General features: G+C 35.5%; 5 protein-coding genes across 5 annotated transcripts; 3 read left to right on the plus strand and 2 right to left on the minus strand.

The window, feature by feature from the left end:
- Positions 1 to 11: 11 nt before the first annotated feature.
- On the minus strand, positions 12 to 1,042 carry RO3G_09772 (uncharacterized protein; the record flags this gene model as incomplete). Its single annotated transcript, XM_067664357.1, has 4 exons — positions 12 to 319; positions 386 to 470; positions 652 to 788; positions 922 to 1,042. 4 exons carry the CDS (start codon positions 1,040 to 1,042, stop codon positions 12 to 14), a joined length of 651 nt encoding a protein of 216 aa, XP_067520458.1.
- A 3,031-nt stretch (positions 1,043 to 4,073) lies between these two features.
- RO3G_09773 (uncharacterized protein) lies at positions 4,074 to 6,273 on the minus strand (the record flags this gene model as incomplete). The annotated part of the gene is made up of 7 exons (XM_067664358.1): positions 4,074 to 4,431; positions 4,487 to 4,752; positions 4,809 to 5,337; positions 5,491 to 5,555; positions 5,613 to 5,957; positions 6,106 to 6,195; positions 6,262 to 6,273. 7 exons carry the CDS (start codon positions 6,271 to 6,273, stop codon positions 4,074 to 4,076), a joined length of 1,665 nt encoding a protein of 554 aa, XP_067520459.1.
- Positions 6,274 to 10,745: 4,472 nt separating this feature from the next.
- On the plus strand, positions 10,746 to 12,295 carry RO3G_09774 (uncharacterized protein; the record flags this gene model as incomplete). Its single annotated transcript, XM_067664359.1, has 9 exons — positions 10,746 to 10,768; positions 10,799 to 10,891; positions 11,101 to 11,230; positions 11,286 to 11,317; positions 11,368 to 11,458; positions 11,517 to 11,783; positions 11,839 to 11,878; positions 11,929 to 12,045; positions 12,096 to 12,295. The coding sequence occupies 9 exons, from the start codon at positions 10,746 to 10,748 to the stop codon at positions 12,293 to 12,295; spliced, it is 993 nt and encodes a 330-aa protein (XP_067520460.1).
- A 911-nt stretch (positions 12,296 to 13,206) lies between these two features.
- On the plus strand, positions 13,207 to 14,264 carry RO3G_09775 (uncharacterized protein; the record flags this gene model as incomplete). Its single annotated transcript, XM_067664360.1, has 3 exons — positions 13,207 to 13,412; positions 13,453 to 14,083; positions 14,130 to 14,264. The coding sequence occupies 3 exons, from the start codon at positions 13,207 to 13,209 to the stop codon at positions 14,262 to 14,264; spliced, it is 972 nt and encodes a 323-aa protein (XP_067520461.1).
- A 2,245-nt stretch (positions 14,265 to 16,509) lies between these two features.
- Positions 16,510 to 17,463, plus strand: RO3G_09776 (uncharacterized protein; the record flags this gene model as incomplete). Its single annotated transcript, XM_067664361.1, has 3 exons — positions 16,510 to 16,580; positions 16,622 to 16,794; positions 16,865 to 17,463. 3 exons carry the CDS (start codon positions 16,510 to 16,512, stop codon positions 17,461 to 17,463), a joined length of 843 nt encoding a protein of 280 aa, XP_067520462.1.
- Positions 17,464 to 18,100: the final 637 nt, after the last annotated feature.

Below are 18,100 nucleotides of genomic sequence, written 5' to 3' on the forward strand. Positions count from 1 at the left end.
CTTCAAAACGATTAAAATGGAGTTTTATTATAACATTGAATGCTTTGTCGTTCAGAATGACTGGCAAAGTTATATAGAATTTCAGAAGGTATGGTATTACATGTCTCAGCAATTCTATCAGACATTTTTTCTTCAGTCAACAGTTTGTGGCGTTTCAATTTTCCTTTTAAGATTGCCCAAAACTGTTCAATTGGGTTTAATTCAGGCGAATACGGAGACAGATAGATTAGCTTATAGCCATAACTTTCGATTTTCTTCATCATCGGTTTTGATTTATGTATAATACAGTTATTCATCACCAAATAATTCCCTTTTAGATCTTTATTAAGATCCATGATATCAAGCAGGACATTTATGAGTTTGATAAAGTGCGCAGTTGTTGTACCTTTTGATATCGATTCTGAACTATCTTGCGCATTGCTCTCATTATTATCATCAACATACTCTGTGGCTGGTTCTTCTATAATAAACTCATCTATAATATGTTTTTTGCCCTTTGCTACTTTTCTTTTCTTGCTTGTAGATGCCTTGTTACTTTGAAGCTTCTCTTTTTTTTGGTGGTGGTTTCTTTATCGCTACATGAATGATGCTAGATGCATGTATAGCTCCAATGATCGTATAAGACGGGGTCTTTGTTTTAGTTATCTTCACTATGACAGGTGTTCCAGTATCTGCTTTGCAATTATTTCTCAAATTTATATGAAATCCAGCTTCGTCGATAAAGATATAGTCATTTGTAAAGTTTACATCAGAGTCTTTCCATCTCATAAACCATTCATATCTCGTCTCTAAGTTATCAGCAGAGTTTCTAGCTTCGGGCTCAAATGTAATTTTCTTAATCGTCACAAGCACATTGTTCTTCAAGTGATGAATAAGTTGTGTTTTGGAAATAGAAAAGCCCACAAACTCTAGATAGCTCACCAATAATATTTTCAGAAAAAAACTGAGGATCCTTATCAAGTAGTTCTCGAATATATGACTCGTGTTCAGTTGTGAAAGAACTTGGGCGGCCAACATTATTTTTTGAAAGTTTGTATGACATTTCATTTGTTTCCTGATAACTTTCCACCATCTTCGGGCAGTGCGAGGTTCAACACGAGCTTTTTTGCAAATCAAACTATCCTTCCTCTTTCTTCAGCACTTTCTAACATTTGATCTACAATTACCTCTCTTGTATTATCACTATGATCATTATACATATTCTGCTTCAGTTTTGATTTCATGGCGGCTTTTGGCTCTACATCATCGCTTTTCTTAACTTTTTCTTCTTCAAAAGATTCGCGAGCTTCTAAATATGAGCTCTGTACAACGTTAGGGCCTGTGATGTGCGTTAGAACATCCTCCATAGGGTGAAAAACTGGATCATTGTAAACATTCTCCTGCCCATCTTCGTAAAAAAAAAGTATATGCCATAGTTTCGAAATAAAAGTATAAAAGTTGTTTAGAATTTAAAATGAAAAAAAATAAGTCATTTTGATTCAACTTATTAGAGACGGTATTGGCTAATAGAAGCTTTTAAATTACTTAAAGAGCAGCCATACTGTGATAAGGTGACAGTGATCGAACGAGAGGATAAAACCCCGTGCAAGAATCTACAATTACACTAGTATTATTAGAATTTTTAGTCTGGGCAAGAGAAATTTTTTTCTAATCAGTAGGTGCCCAAAAAAAATGAACGGATTCTTAGCCAATTAAAATATTCACACTACATAAAATGATAAATGCGTCTGATCACGTGATTGTCAACGTCATCGACTCCTGCAGCGGATGTACTTTTATTTTAGCATTGTTTGAAGAGAGGAGGACGTCTTTGTTCCGAGTTATAATTTTTAAACTCTTTCTTGGGAAGCTTATCTAACAAACAAATACTTATTGTTCGATCCCTTTGTGTTCACGTTCATTTAAATTTATATATAATCTATTATATATTTAACTGATCAATACCTAAATACTATGTTTATGCTATTGCGACTCGTTAAGAATCTGTTGGCTTAATCTTGATGAAGAGATTATTTTTGACGGATATACTACAATAATATACTCAGGAGGAATTGGTGAAATTGTTGTTATATTCAATTCAATCACTACGTGCGGCTGTAGAACAACAGTAATAAATACCGAAAGCAGTAATATTATAACAATAAAGTACCAATTGTCTCAAAAACAAAAAAAAAAGAGAGAAAATTGGGTACCGTTGCCTACCCAGTTTCTTTTGGCACCGGTGACAGGTGCTCTGATATACTTTTGTTCCAAGATAGCACAGCAATCTCAACAATCTATTGGTACTGTTCCTTTTTTTTTGGTTTTAATGACTGACTTCTTTTTTGTCTTTAGATCCAGACCTCTTGTTATTTAAATTGCGTCCAGAACACCTACCAGGCAGTGATTTAATGTCTAAATTAATACTACGAAACCAAACAATTATTGATATTATAGTAACAACGCTAATTGGTAAGTACATCCTTCTGTTGGGAAAAAGATGGAAAGAATGTTTCTTTAATTAAGCTCAAGTAGGACCTGAGGCTCTCTCTCCCTACATTGCTCGACCTACAGAATGGCCAGATGGTTCTAAGTCAGATATTCTGTATGCACCATCAATAGTATCTGCTAGTTTACCACCTGTGCTTGTTGAAATTCAATTCAATATCAATCAAAATTTTATTGACCGTCTGCTTATTTACTCATCAAATGTAAAAAAAGAGTTTAAAATCAAGCCAGTGGTTCTGATATTTGGTGTTGGAAAAACCTGTAATTATATTACATCAGACTTCGAAACAACGCAGTATTCCTTTGTAAAGCAGCTCACATGTAAGTATTGGGCCGAAAGTTGCTTTATCATTGATCGCGGTACGATCGCAGAGGACAGTAAGCGAGCTCCACTTCATCCATTGTTAGCCATTGGAGTTTTTTTTTTTTGTAATCAGAAATCATCATTGATACCAATGGAACATAAAGATGACACAACAGTACAAACATTGTACAAAATCGCTAAGAAACAGATGGAGAAGGAAATCGCAGAAAAAACTGTCGTATTAGCATTACTAGACGTTTGTAATCAGACAAACTTACAATTCCAAAAAGTAATAAACGTGGTAAAAGCTATGCCAGACAGTCTCCTCAAGAAACGTGCGTTAGCCTATGCAGACGATAGGTTTTTGTACACGAGTACCTGTAAGCGAAAGTACTTCAAGAAAGACTCCCCATGTGTTTCACCGATGTCAGTGCCTCCGGAATTACCTGAGGCAATATTTCAGCTAATCAATGAAACCGAGACCAACAACAGTACTGATGACATTTTACCTGAAGCAGATGTCCCAAAAACCGATATGGACTATGCTCTTCAATTCAGGCAATCGTTGGAAAGAATGTTATGAAACTGGAAAGAGGGATGGATATTTTGACACTTATTCTACGCCAGCAAGTTTAAAAAGAGCATTTTATAAAAAAAAAAAAAAAAAAAAAAAAAAAAAAAAAAAAAAAAAAAAAAAACTTTTTCATCGTTGCCATATTTAGCGTACTTCCTTTCTCTTGTTTCGTTTGCTGCCTTTGGAAGTGAATTTTGCCCATACTTGCCTGTGTCTGTCTTTGCTCTTTTCAGGGGGCATTACAGCAGTATATGCATCGTAATCGGTTATAGGATCAAGGGGGTAATTTTCTTTGTCGTCGTCCATTTCAATTACAAAACGACTTGACTTGTCGATAACGTTGCCCTTTCCGTCTTCATAAACTAATTCTATCAAAAAGAAAAACTGAAAATACGCCAAATGTGTTTCATCAATCTATGCCGATTTTTATTTCTTATGTATGCCATTACAAATTTGGAAAGTGTGCAAAACTACCTTTACGATTATCTGTACTATTTTTTTTTTGTTTGGATGTGCCAAATGATTGTGGAAAGTGTATGCTTATTCATTTTGAAAGATGACCATAATGAATTCGTAATGTGTGTATAAAAAATTATTTCTTTTTTATTATTGCATTGTGTGCAACCTAATTAAAATTGAAACACTGTACAAGATTATTAAAAGAAGAATATGTAATGATATAGGGTAAAATATTTAAGGTACAACGGTTCATTTTTGAGTTTCATTACTAACTTTAAGAAGTAAAGTATCACCAACTTCACTAATCACTTCCAAGGCTCTATCAAGGTCTTCTCTAGTATGAGCAGAGGATAGACAGAAACGAGCACGAGAAGTAATAATGGGTGTAGCTGGATAGCCGACAACGACAGTAGCAATTCCATGTTTTAGTAATTCACGAGAGAAGGCAGGAATCTTGGCAGGATTAAATAAGAGTAAAGGAATCACGGGGCTACCTTGATCTCCGTAAACAATGAAGCCCAATTCTCTCAATCGTTCAATAAAGTAAAGTGAATTTTCTGCTAATTGCTTAATCTTTTTGCGTCCAGTGTCAGTACCATCTTCACCGCTAATAAAAGAAGTATTAGAAAAAAATCGTTATGTAATGCTTTTTTTTTTTTTACCAAATAATCTTCATGGAAGTAATGACTTGTTGGGTGACGGCAACGGAGACAGGCTCAGCGTAATTGTAAGCATGGTTACGCAAGCGCAAATGGTCAATAATAGTTTTATCACCAGCAATATAACCACCAGCGGCACCAAAAGATTTAGTAAAAGTCCCCATTAAAATATCAACCTCTGCTGGATCGATACCATAGAAATCACAAACACCTCCACCATTTTCACCAAGTGCACCAATTGAGTGGGCTTCGTCAACATATAAATAAAACTGTAAATGAATGTCAGATAAAAGATCTAAAATGTATTGTATGCATATCTCTTTACCTTGAATTCTTTTTTCAACTCAACAAGTTCAGGAAGGTTTACAATTGTACCTTCCATAGAATAAAGACCTTCAACGATAACTAAAATTTTTCTCCAAGGACGATGAGTGCGAGGTTGACCTTGAGAAATAACCTCACGAAGCAATTCACGTAAATCATCCATGTTGTTATGTTTAAACACACGAACTGAGGCACCCGAGAGACGGACACCGAAAACGATGGAGGAATGATTTAATTCGTCAGAGATAACAAGACATCCTTTACCGACAAGGGCAGGAATTGTAGTCGAATTGGTAGCGAAACCCATACTGACACACATTGCATCCTCTTTTCCAACAAAGCGAGCTACCATCTGTTCTAATTCTAAAGCATGCTTATTTGTACCGGCCTCTGTTCTAGGGCTTGCAGCTGTGATACCAAGATCCCTTGTGGCCTGTTCTACAGCATCAGCACATGGTCCAGAGTTATCGGAAAATCCAAGATAGTTGTATGACGCAAAGTTAAGAGCCTCTGTGGATGTACCGGTTAACCTAAATGTTCTGTTGAAATCCGCAGAGACACGATCGAGTAATTTGACAGTTCTAGAAGCAACGCCCGTAATAGGTCGATTGAAGCAATCACTTTTTTTTTTTTTTTTGTATGTCAGCGTATTTATAATATTTTAACTGGCGTTATCATTTTACCGAATTCTAATATAAAGACGTCTTGTATAAAAGGAATCAAAGTCAGAAACAAGAGGAGCATAACCCTAGAGTAAAGACGTGATAAGTTTATATATCAAATGGGAAATTAAGCATTTTCTTACTTGATTCATTCTCAAGTGACTATAGTCTGCAGGTTTAAACATTTTACCAAGGATATCTCTTAAATGACCAAAGAGAATCAAGACAAAGTAATTGAGATATGTACAAACAAGAACATAAAGAGGAGCGGCTTCCATTTTATGTTCCAAGTCATCGTACTTCATCTTTGGCTTACGAGGAAGTTGCCATCGCTCTACTTGAGTTGTGGAAGTTGTTGTTTCCGACTTTGAAAGTACAGAGTTAATAAAGCTGGGAGCATAGGAATGGTCCGAGGAGGACTTGGGAGTTGTCAGATTAATACTGGGTATACTAATCGTATGAGCTCTCTTTCCTTTCCCCATTGCGTACTTTAAAAATAAAAATAAAAAAAGAAACAAAAAAGAAACTTTTTCATCTTTTTGTACTTTATTCGTCATTTCAATCTCAATCAAAACTCAGACCCCTCATGTACACAAGATTTTCTTGAATGATTTATGGGTTTAATGTTTTATTTACAAGTTCAGCCACATTTTCATACAGCTCCATATCTATTGTATTTACAACTCGTAATATTCTGGCATGAATACGTAAAACGCCAAATGTGGGCTACATTTTATTATTATTATTTAGCCACGTATAAATACATACATCCACATATACAAAAGAACTTACTTCTTCAGTCATCTCACCTATACATTGTACTAAATCGCCATTTAAGGGAATTACTGTTTGTTCATCTGTACTTATCTCTACGTCAATTCCATCATGGCTTATAATCCCAATATTTCTATTTCCTTCCTTCCATCTAAAGAATAATTACAGATATGCCAAAAGGGGAAAAGAAAAAAGAAAAGAAACGCTAAATCTATAAAGTACTTTACATTCCTGTTATTCTAACTGAATCACCTTTACGACATTTATGTAAGTTTCTCAACAAAACTATTTTTCCTGAAGGAATGTCTGTCATGAGTTTTTTTTTTTTGAAAAAAAAAAAAGAAGGTAAAGAAAAGTGGCTTTTTTTGTTTCATAGAAATAGATTTCTGTAGATTTAAATCCCGAAAAGTACTGTATTCAGGGTACGGACACAAATAACCAGTTTTCAGGAACACAAGTTTTGCCTCTTAGGCTTAACTATGTCTGTTTAAATAACTTTTAATGGCCATTAGAGTGCTCTCATTCTATTTTTCTTGATAGAAAAATATAATCATTTAAATAATCACTTCCAAGCATACCAAACACACTTTACATTTATATTAAAAGTGCTAAGCAAAACAGGTGCACCGTTTCCGTGTACAACTAATGATGCCCGGGAGGGGAAGGAAGAAGTAGAAGGATGGTGTGTACAATAGAACATATTGAGCTAAATAGCGTTGACTTTTTACTGTTATATAGTCACTGCTATCCAAGACTTCCTGTTATTTAAAGTTAAATTTGGTTTAAATAAAAGAAAATAACATTGCACGGAGCTCAAAGACAACTCGAGATTTTTCAATGCAAAATTCAATGAATATCGATACATTTTTTCTTTTATCTATTATCCCATTCTGCTTTCTTTTGATACAAACCCCCCCCCCTTTCTTTTCCATTCACGAAACCTATTCCATTCCACAGACATAATTTTTCAGCAACTTCTTTAGGAAGTATGTGAGACTGATGCTGAACACAAAAAGGAGTTAAAAAGTTCAATTGGCTACGAGTCGATACTTGTGTATCACTTAGTTGTAAGGAATGAATCCATATTGATTTTTAAGTTTGAAAAATCTAATTGACATCAAATACTTGCTGTTCGGCTTTATCTTTATTTAAGACGCATGCTCTTGTTACTTGCTCTGTACTCTAGATTAATTGGATACAGAAACTTCAGGGATTGTAAGCAGATGTTTTCCAACGAGCCGGCGTCAGTTATTTTAGGGAACAGCTTCATCTGAAAACCTAAATCATGTTTTAAATCAAAGGTTCTTTTTCTTGAGAGGTTTCTTTTTTGTCAAGGGAGTCTGTATATGTTAACCATTCCTTTCTACACATGGCTATTAATTAGCCTCTTGGACAGAACTTTTAAAACAATTAATTTGCAGTTATATAGAGAAAGGAAGAGGGACTCTATACAAGTTTTGTTAAATGATGAAAGACAAGAACTAGAATTTGGACGACATAATCAAGAAATACCAAAGATACATAAATTCTCTTTTATGAGCTGGTACACATGTAAATTATTTGGACAAACACACTCAAAGCTTTAAGAAGAAAGCCGCAAAGCTTTTGATGCTCTTCTACGCTGTCTTTCTCGACTAGGCCATAGTGCTCATCAAGACGATGGTGAAAGTCTGAAGAAACTCACTAGAGGTCTAGTAAAGCCTGATGACTAGGGTTGTATCCCAACAGCACACGACTAGTCTAAAGTCTTCTTAGTATAGCTTGGGATTATCCTAGGACCTGAAACTACACTAGTGTAACAATGCCTTCTTTTACGAGGGCATGGAATAATACGTTCAAAGAAATATGTTAATGACAATCTTACAAGATATAAATCAAAACTTAAAAAACTCTGATAATAATTACTCTTGAAATTGTTTCTTTGTCATCACATCCCTCTTAATCCTATCCGAACTTCCCCATTCTACTCAACATTACTTATCGCAATGAATCTTTGCATTAGAAAAAAAAAAGTAAAGAGAGAAGGGAAGAGCTTGTTCAAACGGCACGGGTTTGATGTGTATTTTCATTACGCTCACCTTTGCATGAGAAAAATAAAACACAAGGTGTAAATTGTTTTGTTAGGAAGCAACCTTTCTCCAAGAACAAAAGTGTACTAATATAGAAAAAAAGATGAACCTATTGTTACATCCACTAGAAAAGGGCCCACTAGAAAAGAGACTCTGTTTCCTGAAGATGGATGCTATGCAAAGTGTCTATTGCCCACTTGTATCATAATAAAAGTCTCTCTGAAGAAATGGATCGCTTGCTGATCTTTTCCACTCCTGGACTCTTTCTCTTCAAGCCGTCCGTGTCTGTGAAACTTTGAAAAGCAAATAGACAAGTACTGACGGGGATCCAACCTTTTGTACAGTGAATGGAGTGTTCGATTACGAGCTTTGTTTGCAAAGGAGAATCTTGATTCCCAAAGTATAAATTGTTCTTTTCTTGCCACAAGAACACAATAGACAAGGATGAATAGAGCACATCTAGCCACCATCAAATGGCAACGACCAAACCTGAAAGAAGGATGCGTGCTGTATATGATCCTCAACAAGAGAAAATATAAATCTGTAGATCAATGAATCCAGTGAATTTGTTGTAACAAGGTTTTGTAACATGCTCAGTTGCTTGGGGTTGTTCAACTAGGCTGGATAAAAGGTAGGACAGATTGCATTAGACTGCATATGAACAGAAGGGCCCTTTTTTACCGAGTTTGGATCGGAGTAGTAAAATGGCAAGTCTTTGTAAAGTTCAGAAATATCAAGCAGCCCTGCTGCTTTGAATTGAAGCTTCAGTAATTTTTGAAGAGAGAGAGAGAGAGAGAGAGAGCAGACAGGAAGCTGTAGGAAAAAGAAGATAGTTTGTCGACAAGTTGTCTGTATGAGAGAGTAGTAATAATAATAATAATAATAATAATAAAAAGGTTAAACACAGCTGTTATTTAAAATTGATAATTTATGCATGTTCTTTGAACATGTACTACAACAAGCTAAAGTGATGGGTAACAAATCCTTTATTAAAAGCATTATTAAAAAGTGGCTGGTCGAATGATGAGTATAGGAAGAGTATCAGCTTGTAACGAGCCAAAGAGTAGTACTTTAAAGAGAAGACAGAAGATGAGCAAATGATGAGATGTACTGAAAAAGAGTAAAGGTCTTCAAGTACACAGTGAATAAAAAAGAGGATGGGTGTGAAGGTAGATAAGGTATGGTGTTCATCTATTCTTTACACTGGCTTGAACATGTGTAGCTCACACTGCAAAAAAAAAAACACTGGACAAAGCTCGCGGCTTTATGAATCCGTCAATTCAAGGGATTGGAACCAAAGGAAACCTTCGGGTGCCCTCAGTTTAAAAGGATCTCAGAATTCGAGTACAGGACTGTTTGATGCTATAAAGATAGGTTGATTGATACAGAGATGATGATGCTCTTGCTTTATTCGTTTGGTTAAAAAGCTAATGAAGCTTATTTTACTTTACTGAATGTAAAAATAGAATGAAATATTCGTTGTGGGAATTGATGTATATTGTGTAACTCATCTTTTGAAATGCGAAATTCTTCAACTGTTTTCATAATTGATGTCGTTTTAAACTTTATTGTGCTTTACAAAAAAAAAAAAAAAAAAAAAAGGAATGCTAGGTTCATCAGAGTACAACCAAGCCATTTTTTTTTTATTTTAAACTTTGAATACAAATTTTTAATTTTTTTTATAAGCCGAGTTCACACGCAAAAGAGGAGGAAGGGATTAACTTTCCAAAAGGCTTTCTAGGATCATGGCAGAGTGTGGGGATTTTATGAACAATGAAAAGCAAGAAGTGGAATAGAAACCACGACTTGGAATTCATTTTGACCCAGAACTACAATGGAAACTATTTGACATACAGATACAACAATCTAGATTTAAATTCACAGATTCAGTCAGATAGACCCGAGCGTTTGTTTAAACATTCTATGAGGTTTTCTGTATTCAAATGAAAAAAAGAGAGCTAGAGTCTCTTGTGGAAGAGAACATGTGCTGGATTGCTATGGATAGTGATGTCTTGGTTTAGGGTTGGTTCATGTGGAGTTGCGGTGAAATATTTATCAATAAACTATTGTTGTACTAGTCCCATTTTGATTATGAACTCAATCAAATAGGAGAAGGAATAGAAAACTGGGGGTGTAGGTAAAATGGGTAGTGTTGTTAATGAAACGAAGAAGATGAAATCAAAAGAAGGATTAGGATTTCAAATCTTGGTAGTGATCCCGATCAGGTTCTTTTGTTTATCTGAAAGGCTGATTGAGATAGGATGGCTCGTTGATACTCATCTGTTGTGAATGAGGGGAGGTTATAGATGTGTTAGGATTGAAAAAAGAAGAAGTTGTATGAATATTTGCTGTCTTATGACAACAAGGTTCATTAAAGGGAAGCACAAGTAATTAAAAAGGCATGCTTTTAATAGATGCCATTCTAATCCAACCATGGACTCTTTATCCGTCAAAAAGTAGACTTGAGCTTTTAGTTTGAATTTTAGTCTTCAAGTGATTTATCCACTAAAAGTAGACAAGTACTTGACATTCAATCCTGCCCCCACTGTCGCTAAGCAACTTGAAAAAGATGACAAGTTGTACAATAAAAAAAATCAAAGAGCGTGTGTATTAATGAGAATTCATTTTTTTTTTTTTAAATTTCTTTTTTCTTTTTTTCACCCTCTTTTTTTTTTTAAAAAAAAAAAAAGAAGAAAATGGGATCCAGTTTTTCACAACATGAAAAGAAGAGAAGAAGATCTTTATTGAATCAAAATAAAAAACAACGAGAAGAAACAGTTTCGAATAGTTCAACGCTGACAAGATCACCCCTTGCATCTTCAGATAGTGTTGTGGTCGATGGTAGAACGTATCATGGTGAAGCATCCTCAGTGTACTGGTTACCAAATGATGATGAAGAACTGGATAGACTTGTCGGAGTAAGTAGCCATGCACTGTCAATCCTCTGTTGTGTCACATGCTTACTTTTTTTAGCAACACTTTGCTTTGAAAACCTTGTTTGGAGGGTAAAGAGAATGAAGACAATGGATGAGAAAGGCGTACTGATTGATAATAGAAATATACCAAAGGAAGTCCATAAACAGGTTGACATGGAAAAAGGAATCAAGATTTTGGACTTGGGTTGTGGACCAGGCACATGGATTATGGTAGACTGATTTAAAAAAAAAAAAAAAAAAAAAAGAGAGACTAAGTTGGATGACATAGGATATGGCTACAGAGTATCCAAATAGTGAATTTACTGGAATAGACATGAGCGATGTATTTCCGAATAATATTAGACCAGCCAATGTGACATTTCAAATAGCGAATGTGCTAGAGCCACTACCATTTGAAGATGACACATTTGATTTTGTGAATTTTAGTTTATTTATATTAGCACTCAAGAAAGATCAGTGGATTCCGGTGATGAAAGAAGTCAAGAGGATACTAAAACCAGGTGGATTATATCATTCAAGAGAAGCAAGCATGCTGGTAAAGATGTGTGAAAAAAAAAAAAAGAGAGAAAAATAACGCTTGTTTATTCTAGCTCAAAGGAAATTCATTTGTTCAGTGGGCAGGCCAAGTTTGTATGGGTTTTTGAATGAGATGAGATGGGACGATGTTAACCAGTTTATAGTTACAGAGAGATTGATTGAACGTGAACAAGAGCCTTGTATTATTGATAAAATGAAAGGGTTGATGAAAGAAGCTGGATTTGATGTGATTTACTATCAAAAGTTACCAACCTATCCAGGTATATAAAAAATAAGGTGAATGGTCTATAGATTAAATCATTAAAAAAAGGTCGTTCGGATCGTCTCAATCGTGAATTTTTGTGGGACGTGAAACATGTATTCAAGAATTGTCAACCGTTTTTAAAAGAACATGTCAAGGTGAAAGATGAAGAATACGATGCTTTCTTGGATCGATTTGTTGAAGAATGTCAAAAGAAACCAGAAGTGGAGTGGGACTTTGCATCTACTTTGGGTAGAAAACCTGCTTAATCGATTGAATCACTGGCTTCAATTAACAATGTATATTATCAATTCATCTACCCGGACAAAGGTATAGCCCGTGTAACCAAGTAACCCATTTTTTTTTTTATTTTTTAAAATTGCATGATTCTATTCTATAAATTAAAACTGGGATCTGTTGTATTGATTAAAAGATAAAGAACAGTCATCCACATCATCTGTTTTTTTTTTTTTTTTTTTTTTTTTAAATCAAGTCAATGCGGAATGAGTCACATGATATCACCCTCTCTTTTTCAATATCCGTTAGATGCCAGTGTGAAAGTAGGCTATGTCTTTTGTTTCAGGTACAAGTTCAAAATGAATGCCTTTTAACATTCAAAAAGGGAGAAGATGAATTCAATCGAAAGCTTGATGTCTTTTTTTCACAAAGTGTAACAATCGGGTTCCAACGGCAATGTGGGGTAAAAAATTTAAGACAAAAAAAAAAAATCACATGTGAAGTTTATTTGAATTCACTCACATATTTTAATACATGACATAATATTTAATTCCTCCCTTCTCTTTCTCTCTTTCTTTTTTTTTTTTTTTCCCACAGTCAACATGTTTCAACTCTCACCACAACTGTATGATAAAATAAAGTATTTTGCTAAATTTCCTCAGACAGGTGTCTCTTTAAGACAGATGGTGATGTTTGGTAAGAGAAATCAAAATAAAAGAAAAAAGGAGTTGACAGTGAAAGACTAGGTCAAAGACCATCCAAGGCAACCTTATTTAAAGCATCCCAATTTTTACATGGTAAAAAGAGAGAGAGAGAGAGAGAGAGAGAGAGCGAAAATGTGTGTGTATGTGTGGATGGTAACGGATGAAGCATAGAGGAATTACCGATAAGATTAGCTCATCGAGTGAAAGAGTTGGATGAATTACCCAATAATTTAAGCAAGATGCCTTCTATCATAAAAGTCAAAGATTGGTATGCTCAATCATTTCAAGACTTGATCGAATTACAAACACCACAGATACCCAACACGATCAAGGAAAGGTTATATTCCAAAGTAGAAGAATTACCACCGAGTATTCCTAATCCATCACTGGCAAATATCATCAAATCACAATCCAGTCTACATCGTTCTGGTTCGATTGGGCATAGGTAAATGAGAAAAGGGACAAGTCAAGTACTGATGTTTTAGATATTATACAAGTCTAGATGACGTAGAATGTTCACCAGAGATCATTGAATACACCGATCAATTTGTAAAGACAATAGAAAGAGTCAAGAGAAGACATGATCCAGTGGTGACAACAGTAGCTCAAGGCATCTTGGAATATAAAGAATACCTCAATTCACCCTTGATTGATACCGAAGTACAACAATTCCTGGATCGATTCTACATGTCACGTATCGGCATTCGAATGTTGATTGGTCAACATGTCGCTCTCTATCGTGGACCGAGCACCAAGAATTATGTGGGCGTGATTTGTACAAAGACAAACATACGAGAGGTTGCGCAGGACGCGATCGATAATGCTAAATTTATATGTGAAGATCATTATGGGTTATTCAAGGCACCCGAAGTACACATGTTTTGTCCGGGAGATATCGAATTCATGTATGTCCCTTCTCATCTGAGTCACATGATCTTTGAACTCTTGAAGAATTCCCTTCGTGCGGTCGTAGAACGGTATGGGCCTGATTATGAAGATGAATATCCACCGATCAAACTGGTGATTGCACACGGAAAGGAAGATATCACGATCAAGATATCAGATGAAGGCGGTGGTATTCCTCGTTCGGGTATTCCACTCGTTTGGACTTATATGGTAATCATCCTTCTTATCCTTGCCCCTTCTTAACCTCTTTGGATAGTATACAACAGCTCAAGCACAAGAATTAGAACCAGGATTTAATCAAAGTGATTTTAAAGCACCGATGGCTGGATTTGGTTATGGTTTACCGATTTCACGATTGGTAAGAAAGAAGGCAGATCGGATGATGTACTAATCCAGTGAATAGTATGCAAGATACTTTGGTGGAGATCTAAAGTTGATTTCGATGGAAGGGTAATCCTATTGGGTTGATAAAAATCTGAATTGAACTAATCTCTTTATTAGTTATGGAACTGATGTCTATTTACATTTGAATAGATTATCCAATAGTGATGAACCATTAATGTAAATAAAAATCCACACGCATGAATAAAAACTCAGACTTAATCTTGTTTTCTTTTTTTTATTTTTTTTTTTTTTTTTTTTGCTTGTATTTTATCAACAGATATTATCAATTTGATTCAAGCTCTGATCATGAAGCACAGGATGGACCGATTGAACTCAAGCTGTGATACTCTTTTGTAAAGAAATAGTTTACTTTTTTTTATGACCGAAAAAGGAGAAGATTGGGAAAACGATTTAAGGTTTGATTGAAATCAAAGCACACTCTTGTCACACACACCATTTTCCCCTTGATTTAATTTTAAAAAAAAAAAAATTGCTCTCTTTCGCTCTTGATTGGTTTCATCAAATCAAATTTCACAGTGCGAATAAAAGAACACCCTGCCTTTCTTTTATCCAATCTCATGCTGGTTGATTGTGGTTCATTCGACACAAGTCCACTTAATGAATAGAAAAAGAGAGGCTTGTTTCATAAAGAATACAAAAGATAAAACTGAGTGATCGATCCTACCTGCCAGTCGAGTTTATCCTTTTTGAGAATGACAACCTGTGGATAGTCATTCAGCCCTTTCGATCAAGTTTCACAAGTGAAAGAGCGTGTATTGAGATCCGTCTGAAACGGGCAGCAGAGGCTCAGGGTGATCAACATCGAAAGGACCGAGAGAACGGGGATGAATGTGGACTAGAAAGGCTAAAAGACGATGGAAACCATGGGTGAATACAAAGAGACATTGTAATCTGATCACCCTTGACATGCACCTTAAAGACTAAAAGTAGACAATGCCCCCTTTTGAATTAAATTAAAAGTAGGGTCGTGATAGCACACCAAGTCAATAAAAATACTTTTAAACTTGGGATTCATTCAAACGTTTTGTGCTGAATCAAAAAAAAACTTGGTTTTGAAATGAGATGCCAAAAAGGCAACTTTCTTTATTGGGAAAGTACATGTGGCTTGAAAGGAGAAGCTGTGATAAGACGGCAAGTGAATTCTGAAAGATTTTGAGGAGCCTCTTTTTTACACTTTGTGAGGAGAGAGAGGGGGGGGGAGAGAAGAGGCGTCAATTTATTTTATTTTTTGACTTTTATGAAAATGTGTGTGATACAAATACACCGATCTTATTGAGGGAGGGAGAGTGCAAGAGAGAATTGTCTGAGCCCTTTGTTTTATTGCCTTTTTTGAACATTCATTTTTATTATCAACTTATGCAGCAAAATGCATGCTTCAGAACTATAATTTGTATGAATACTATCAACCCGTACTGTCATCTCACCTTCTTTGACTCGAGTGAATCATGCTTGATACACAAACAGAAAGGTAAAGAGGTACGTTGTTGATCATTTCTTTCGTTTGATGATCCTTTTTATAAAATGAATTAAGCAATAAAATATTATTCATACTTTATAAATGTCCCCACATTCTGGAATACATTTCACACGTGGATTCACTTATTTCTCATCGTTGAATGTCACCCCCCCAAAAAAAAAAGAGACTCACTGTAATTGCGCATATGGAAAACAAGTCCTATTTTATTTAGGACTGAGAAAAAAAAAATAATAAAAAAAAAGGGAGAGAAATGAGTGGAAGGAGAGAAAGTGAGAGAAAAGAGAGAGAGAGAGGGGGGGGAGGTAGAAAGGTCACATAGACATGATTTCATACAGATTGTAAACAATTAAAGTAAAGTTTATGTCTGTGATGCATAAGCGATAGAATAAACCCTGAACTGAATGGTTCATATCATCCTTTAGGTGTGCACAGAGACTTTTTATTGTTTTTCTTGATTGGGGGAGGGGGAGGGGGAGGAGTATTTAATAGATTTGTAGATCGATAAAATTACATACAATAAGCGATTTGTTTGTCTTTAAATTTGGGACAAAAGTGCTCTTTTTATTACTTTATTCGTTACAGTAGATCGGTGCATGTTTCTCTGTAAACTATTAAATTATACTTTATATAAATACCCTTTCAATTATTCTCTTTTTCTCTTATTCTCATCCTCTTTACTCCCCTACCTCCTTCTTATTCCTCCAATCAAATGAATAGTGAACGAAAGAAATCGACTGGTTCTATCAGCTCTGATATGTCTTCTACACGTCAAAGAACTTCTTCTTATCCAAACGGAATCTCTTTTTCTAATTCAATGGATGAAAGGTAAATTCTTTTTGTTTCTTCTTCTTTACTCATTTTATCAGCCAACATCGAGAACTGGCTTATATGGAAAAAAGGTCGGCTCATAACGCTCTGGAAAGACAGAGAAGAGAAGGCTTGAATTCGAAATATCAAGAATTAGCTCATGTCTTGCCTACTCTACAAGAAGTAAAGAGACCGAGCAAGAATATGATTGTTACAAAGTCTCTTGAATTTGGTAACTATTCCTTTTCTTTTTCCTCCCCTTACTTCTCCCTAACCCTCCTCTCTCTCTCCTTGAATCACAGTATCCAAAGCAAAAGAAAGAGAAGATGAATATAAAGATGAACTCAAGGCGCTTCAAAAAGAACATGCCCAGCTACAAAGACAGGCAAAACTCACCAAAAGTCGTAAAGACAAGCAGCGTCAAAAGAAATCAGGACTACAACCCATCCTGCCTGTCAACGCAAGCAGCAGTAGTGGATTAAAGCCTCAAGTACGTGATCTTTCACCTGTCCTTTCCCAAAAGAGACAAAGAGAACCAGAGTCTGAAACAGTTCAAAAGAGAGCCAAACCAGACACCCGTAGGTCTTCTGCCTCTTCAAGTTGTGCCACAGTCCAATCGGCAGTACAAACCGCAGATCGCTCGGTTCATTCCTATACATCCTCTGTTGGCGATGAACAGCTGTACTATGCTCCTCAAGATCCATCGTACACTCCCGTCGTCTATTCTTCTTCTCCTGTTCAAGTCACATCCATACCGGCCATTCGAATGCCTGTCGTTCATACCGGCACACACCAACAACAACAACAACAACAGCTACTTGACCTTGACATGTTTTTGCAAAATGAAAATACGTTTGATGGTATGTTGTTCTTCTTTTCATTTTATGACAAAGTATTTTGAAAACCAAAACGAGAATACTTAGATTCAAATCATCTTTGGAACTATCCACCCTACTGATTTCCTTTCTTCCTCCCTTTTAAACATATACCCTCTCACTCATGATTTTATAAGGCCAATATGCAACCCCCCTTTTTGTTTTCTATATATTCCTTACAAGGCAAGTTCTTTTGTTTGGTCCTATTTTCTATAAGAAGAAGAATGTAAATACCCTTTTTACTCTTTATGATCCTTAATATGAATAAAAAAAAAATCAAATCTTTTTTTTTTTTTTTTCATGTGTCTTGATTAGTCAAATCCATCGTGTCGGTAGTGCAATTGTGATGATTTCTTTTTTTGGTAATTGGTTTCTGATGTACGTAACTAGGCAATCAAGGTCTGGGCCATGACGTATAAAAAAGAGCAGTGAGGCATCATCAGGCATTTTTGTTTTCATATGACTCGAAAGACGTCATGAAATCATCTGTGAACCATTCACATGTGTCATCACAAGCCTATCTTCTTCATTGTATCCTCTCTCTCTCTCTCTCTCTCTGTCGATCAAGTAGGGGCCCTTGAAAGAATCCATCTTTTGTCAACACAAATGTGTCAGTGTGCCTCGATCCGTATCACTGGCTCAAAAGTTGAAAAAAAATGTCAC

The sequence above is a fragment of the Rhizopus delemar genome, genomic scaffold, assembly GCF_000149305.1.
Source record: "Rhizopus delemar RA 99-880 supercont3.7 genomic scaffold, whole genome shotgun sequence".
NCBI lineage: Eukaryota > Fungi > Mucoromycota > Mucoromycetes > Mucorales > Rhizopodaceae > Rhizopus > Rhizopus delemar.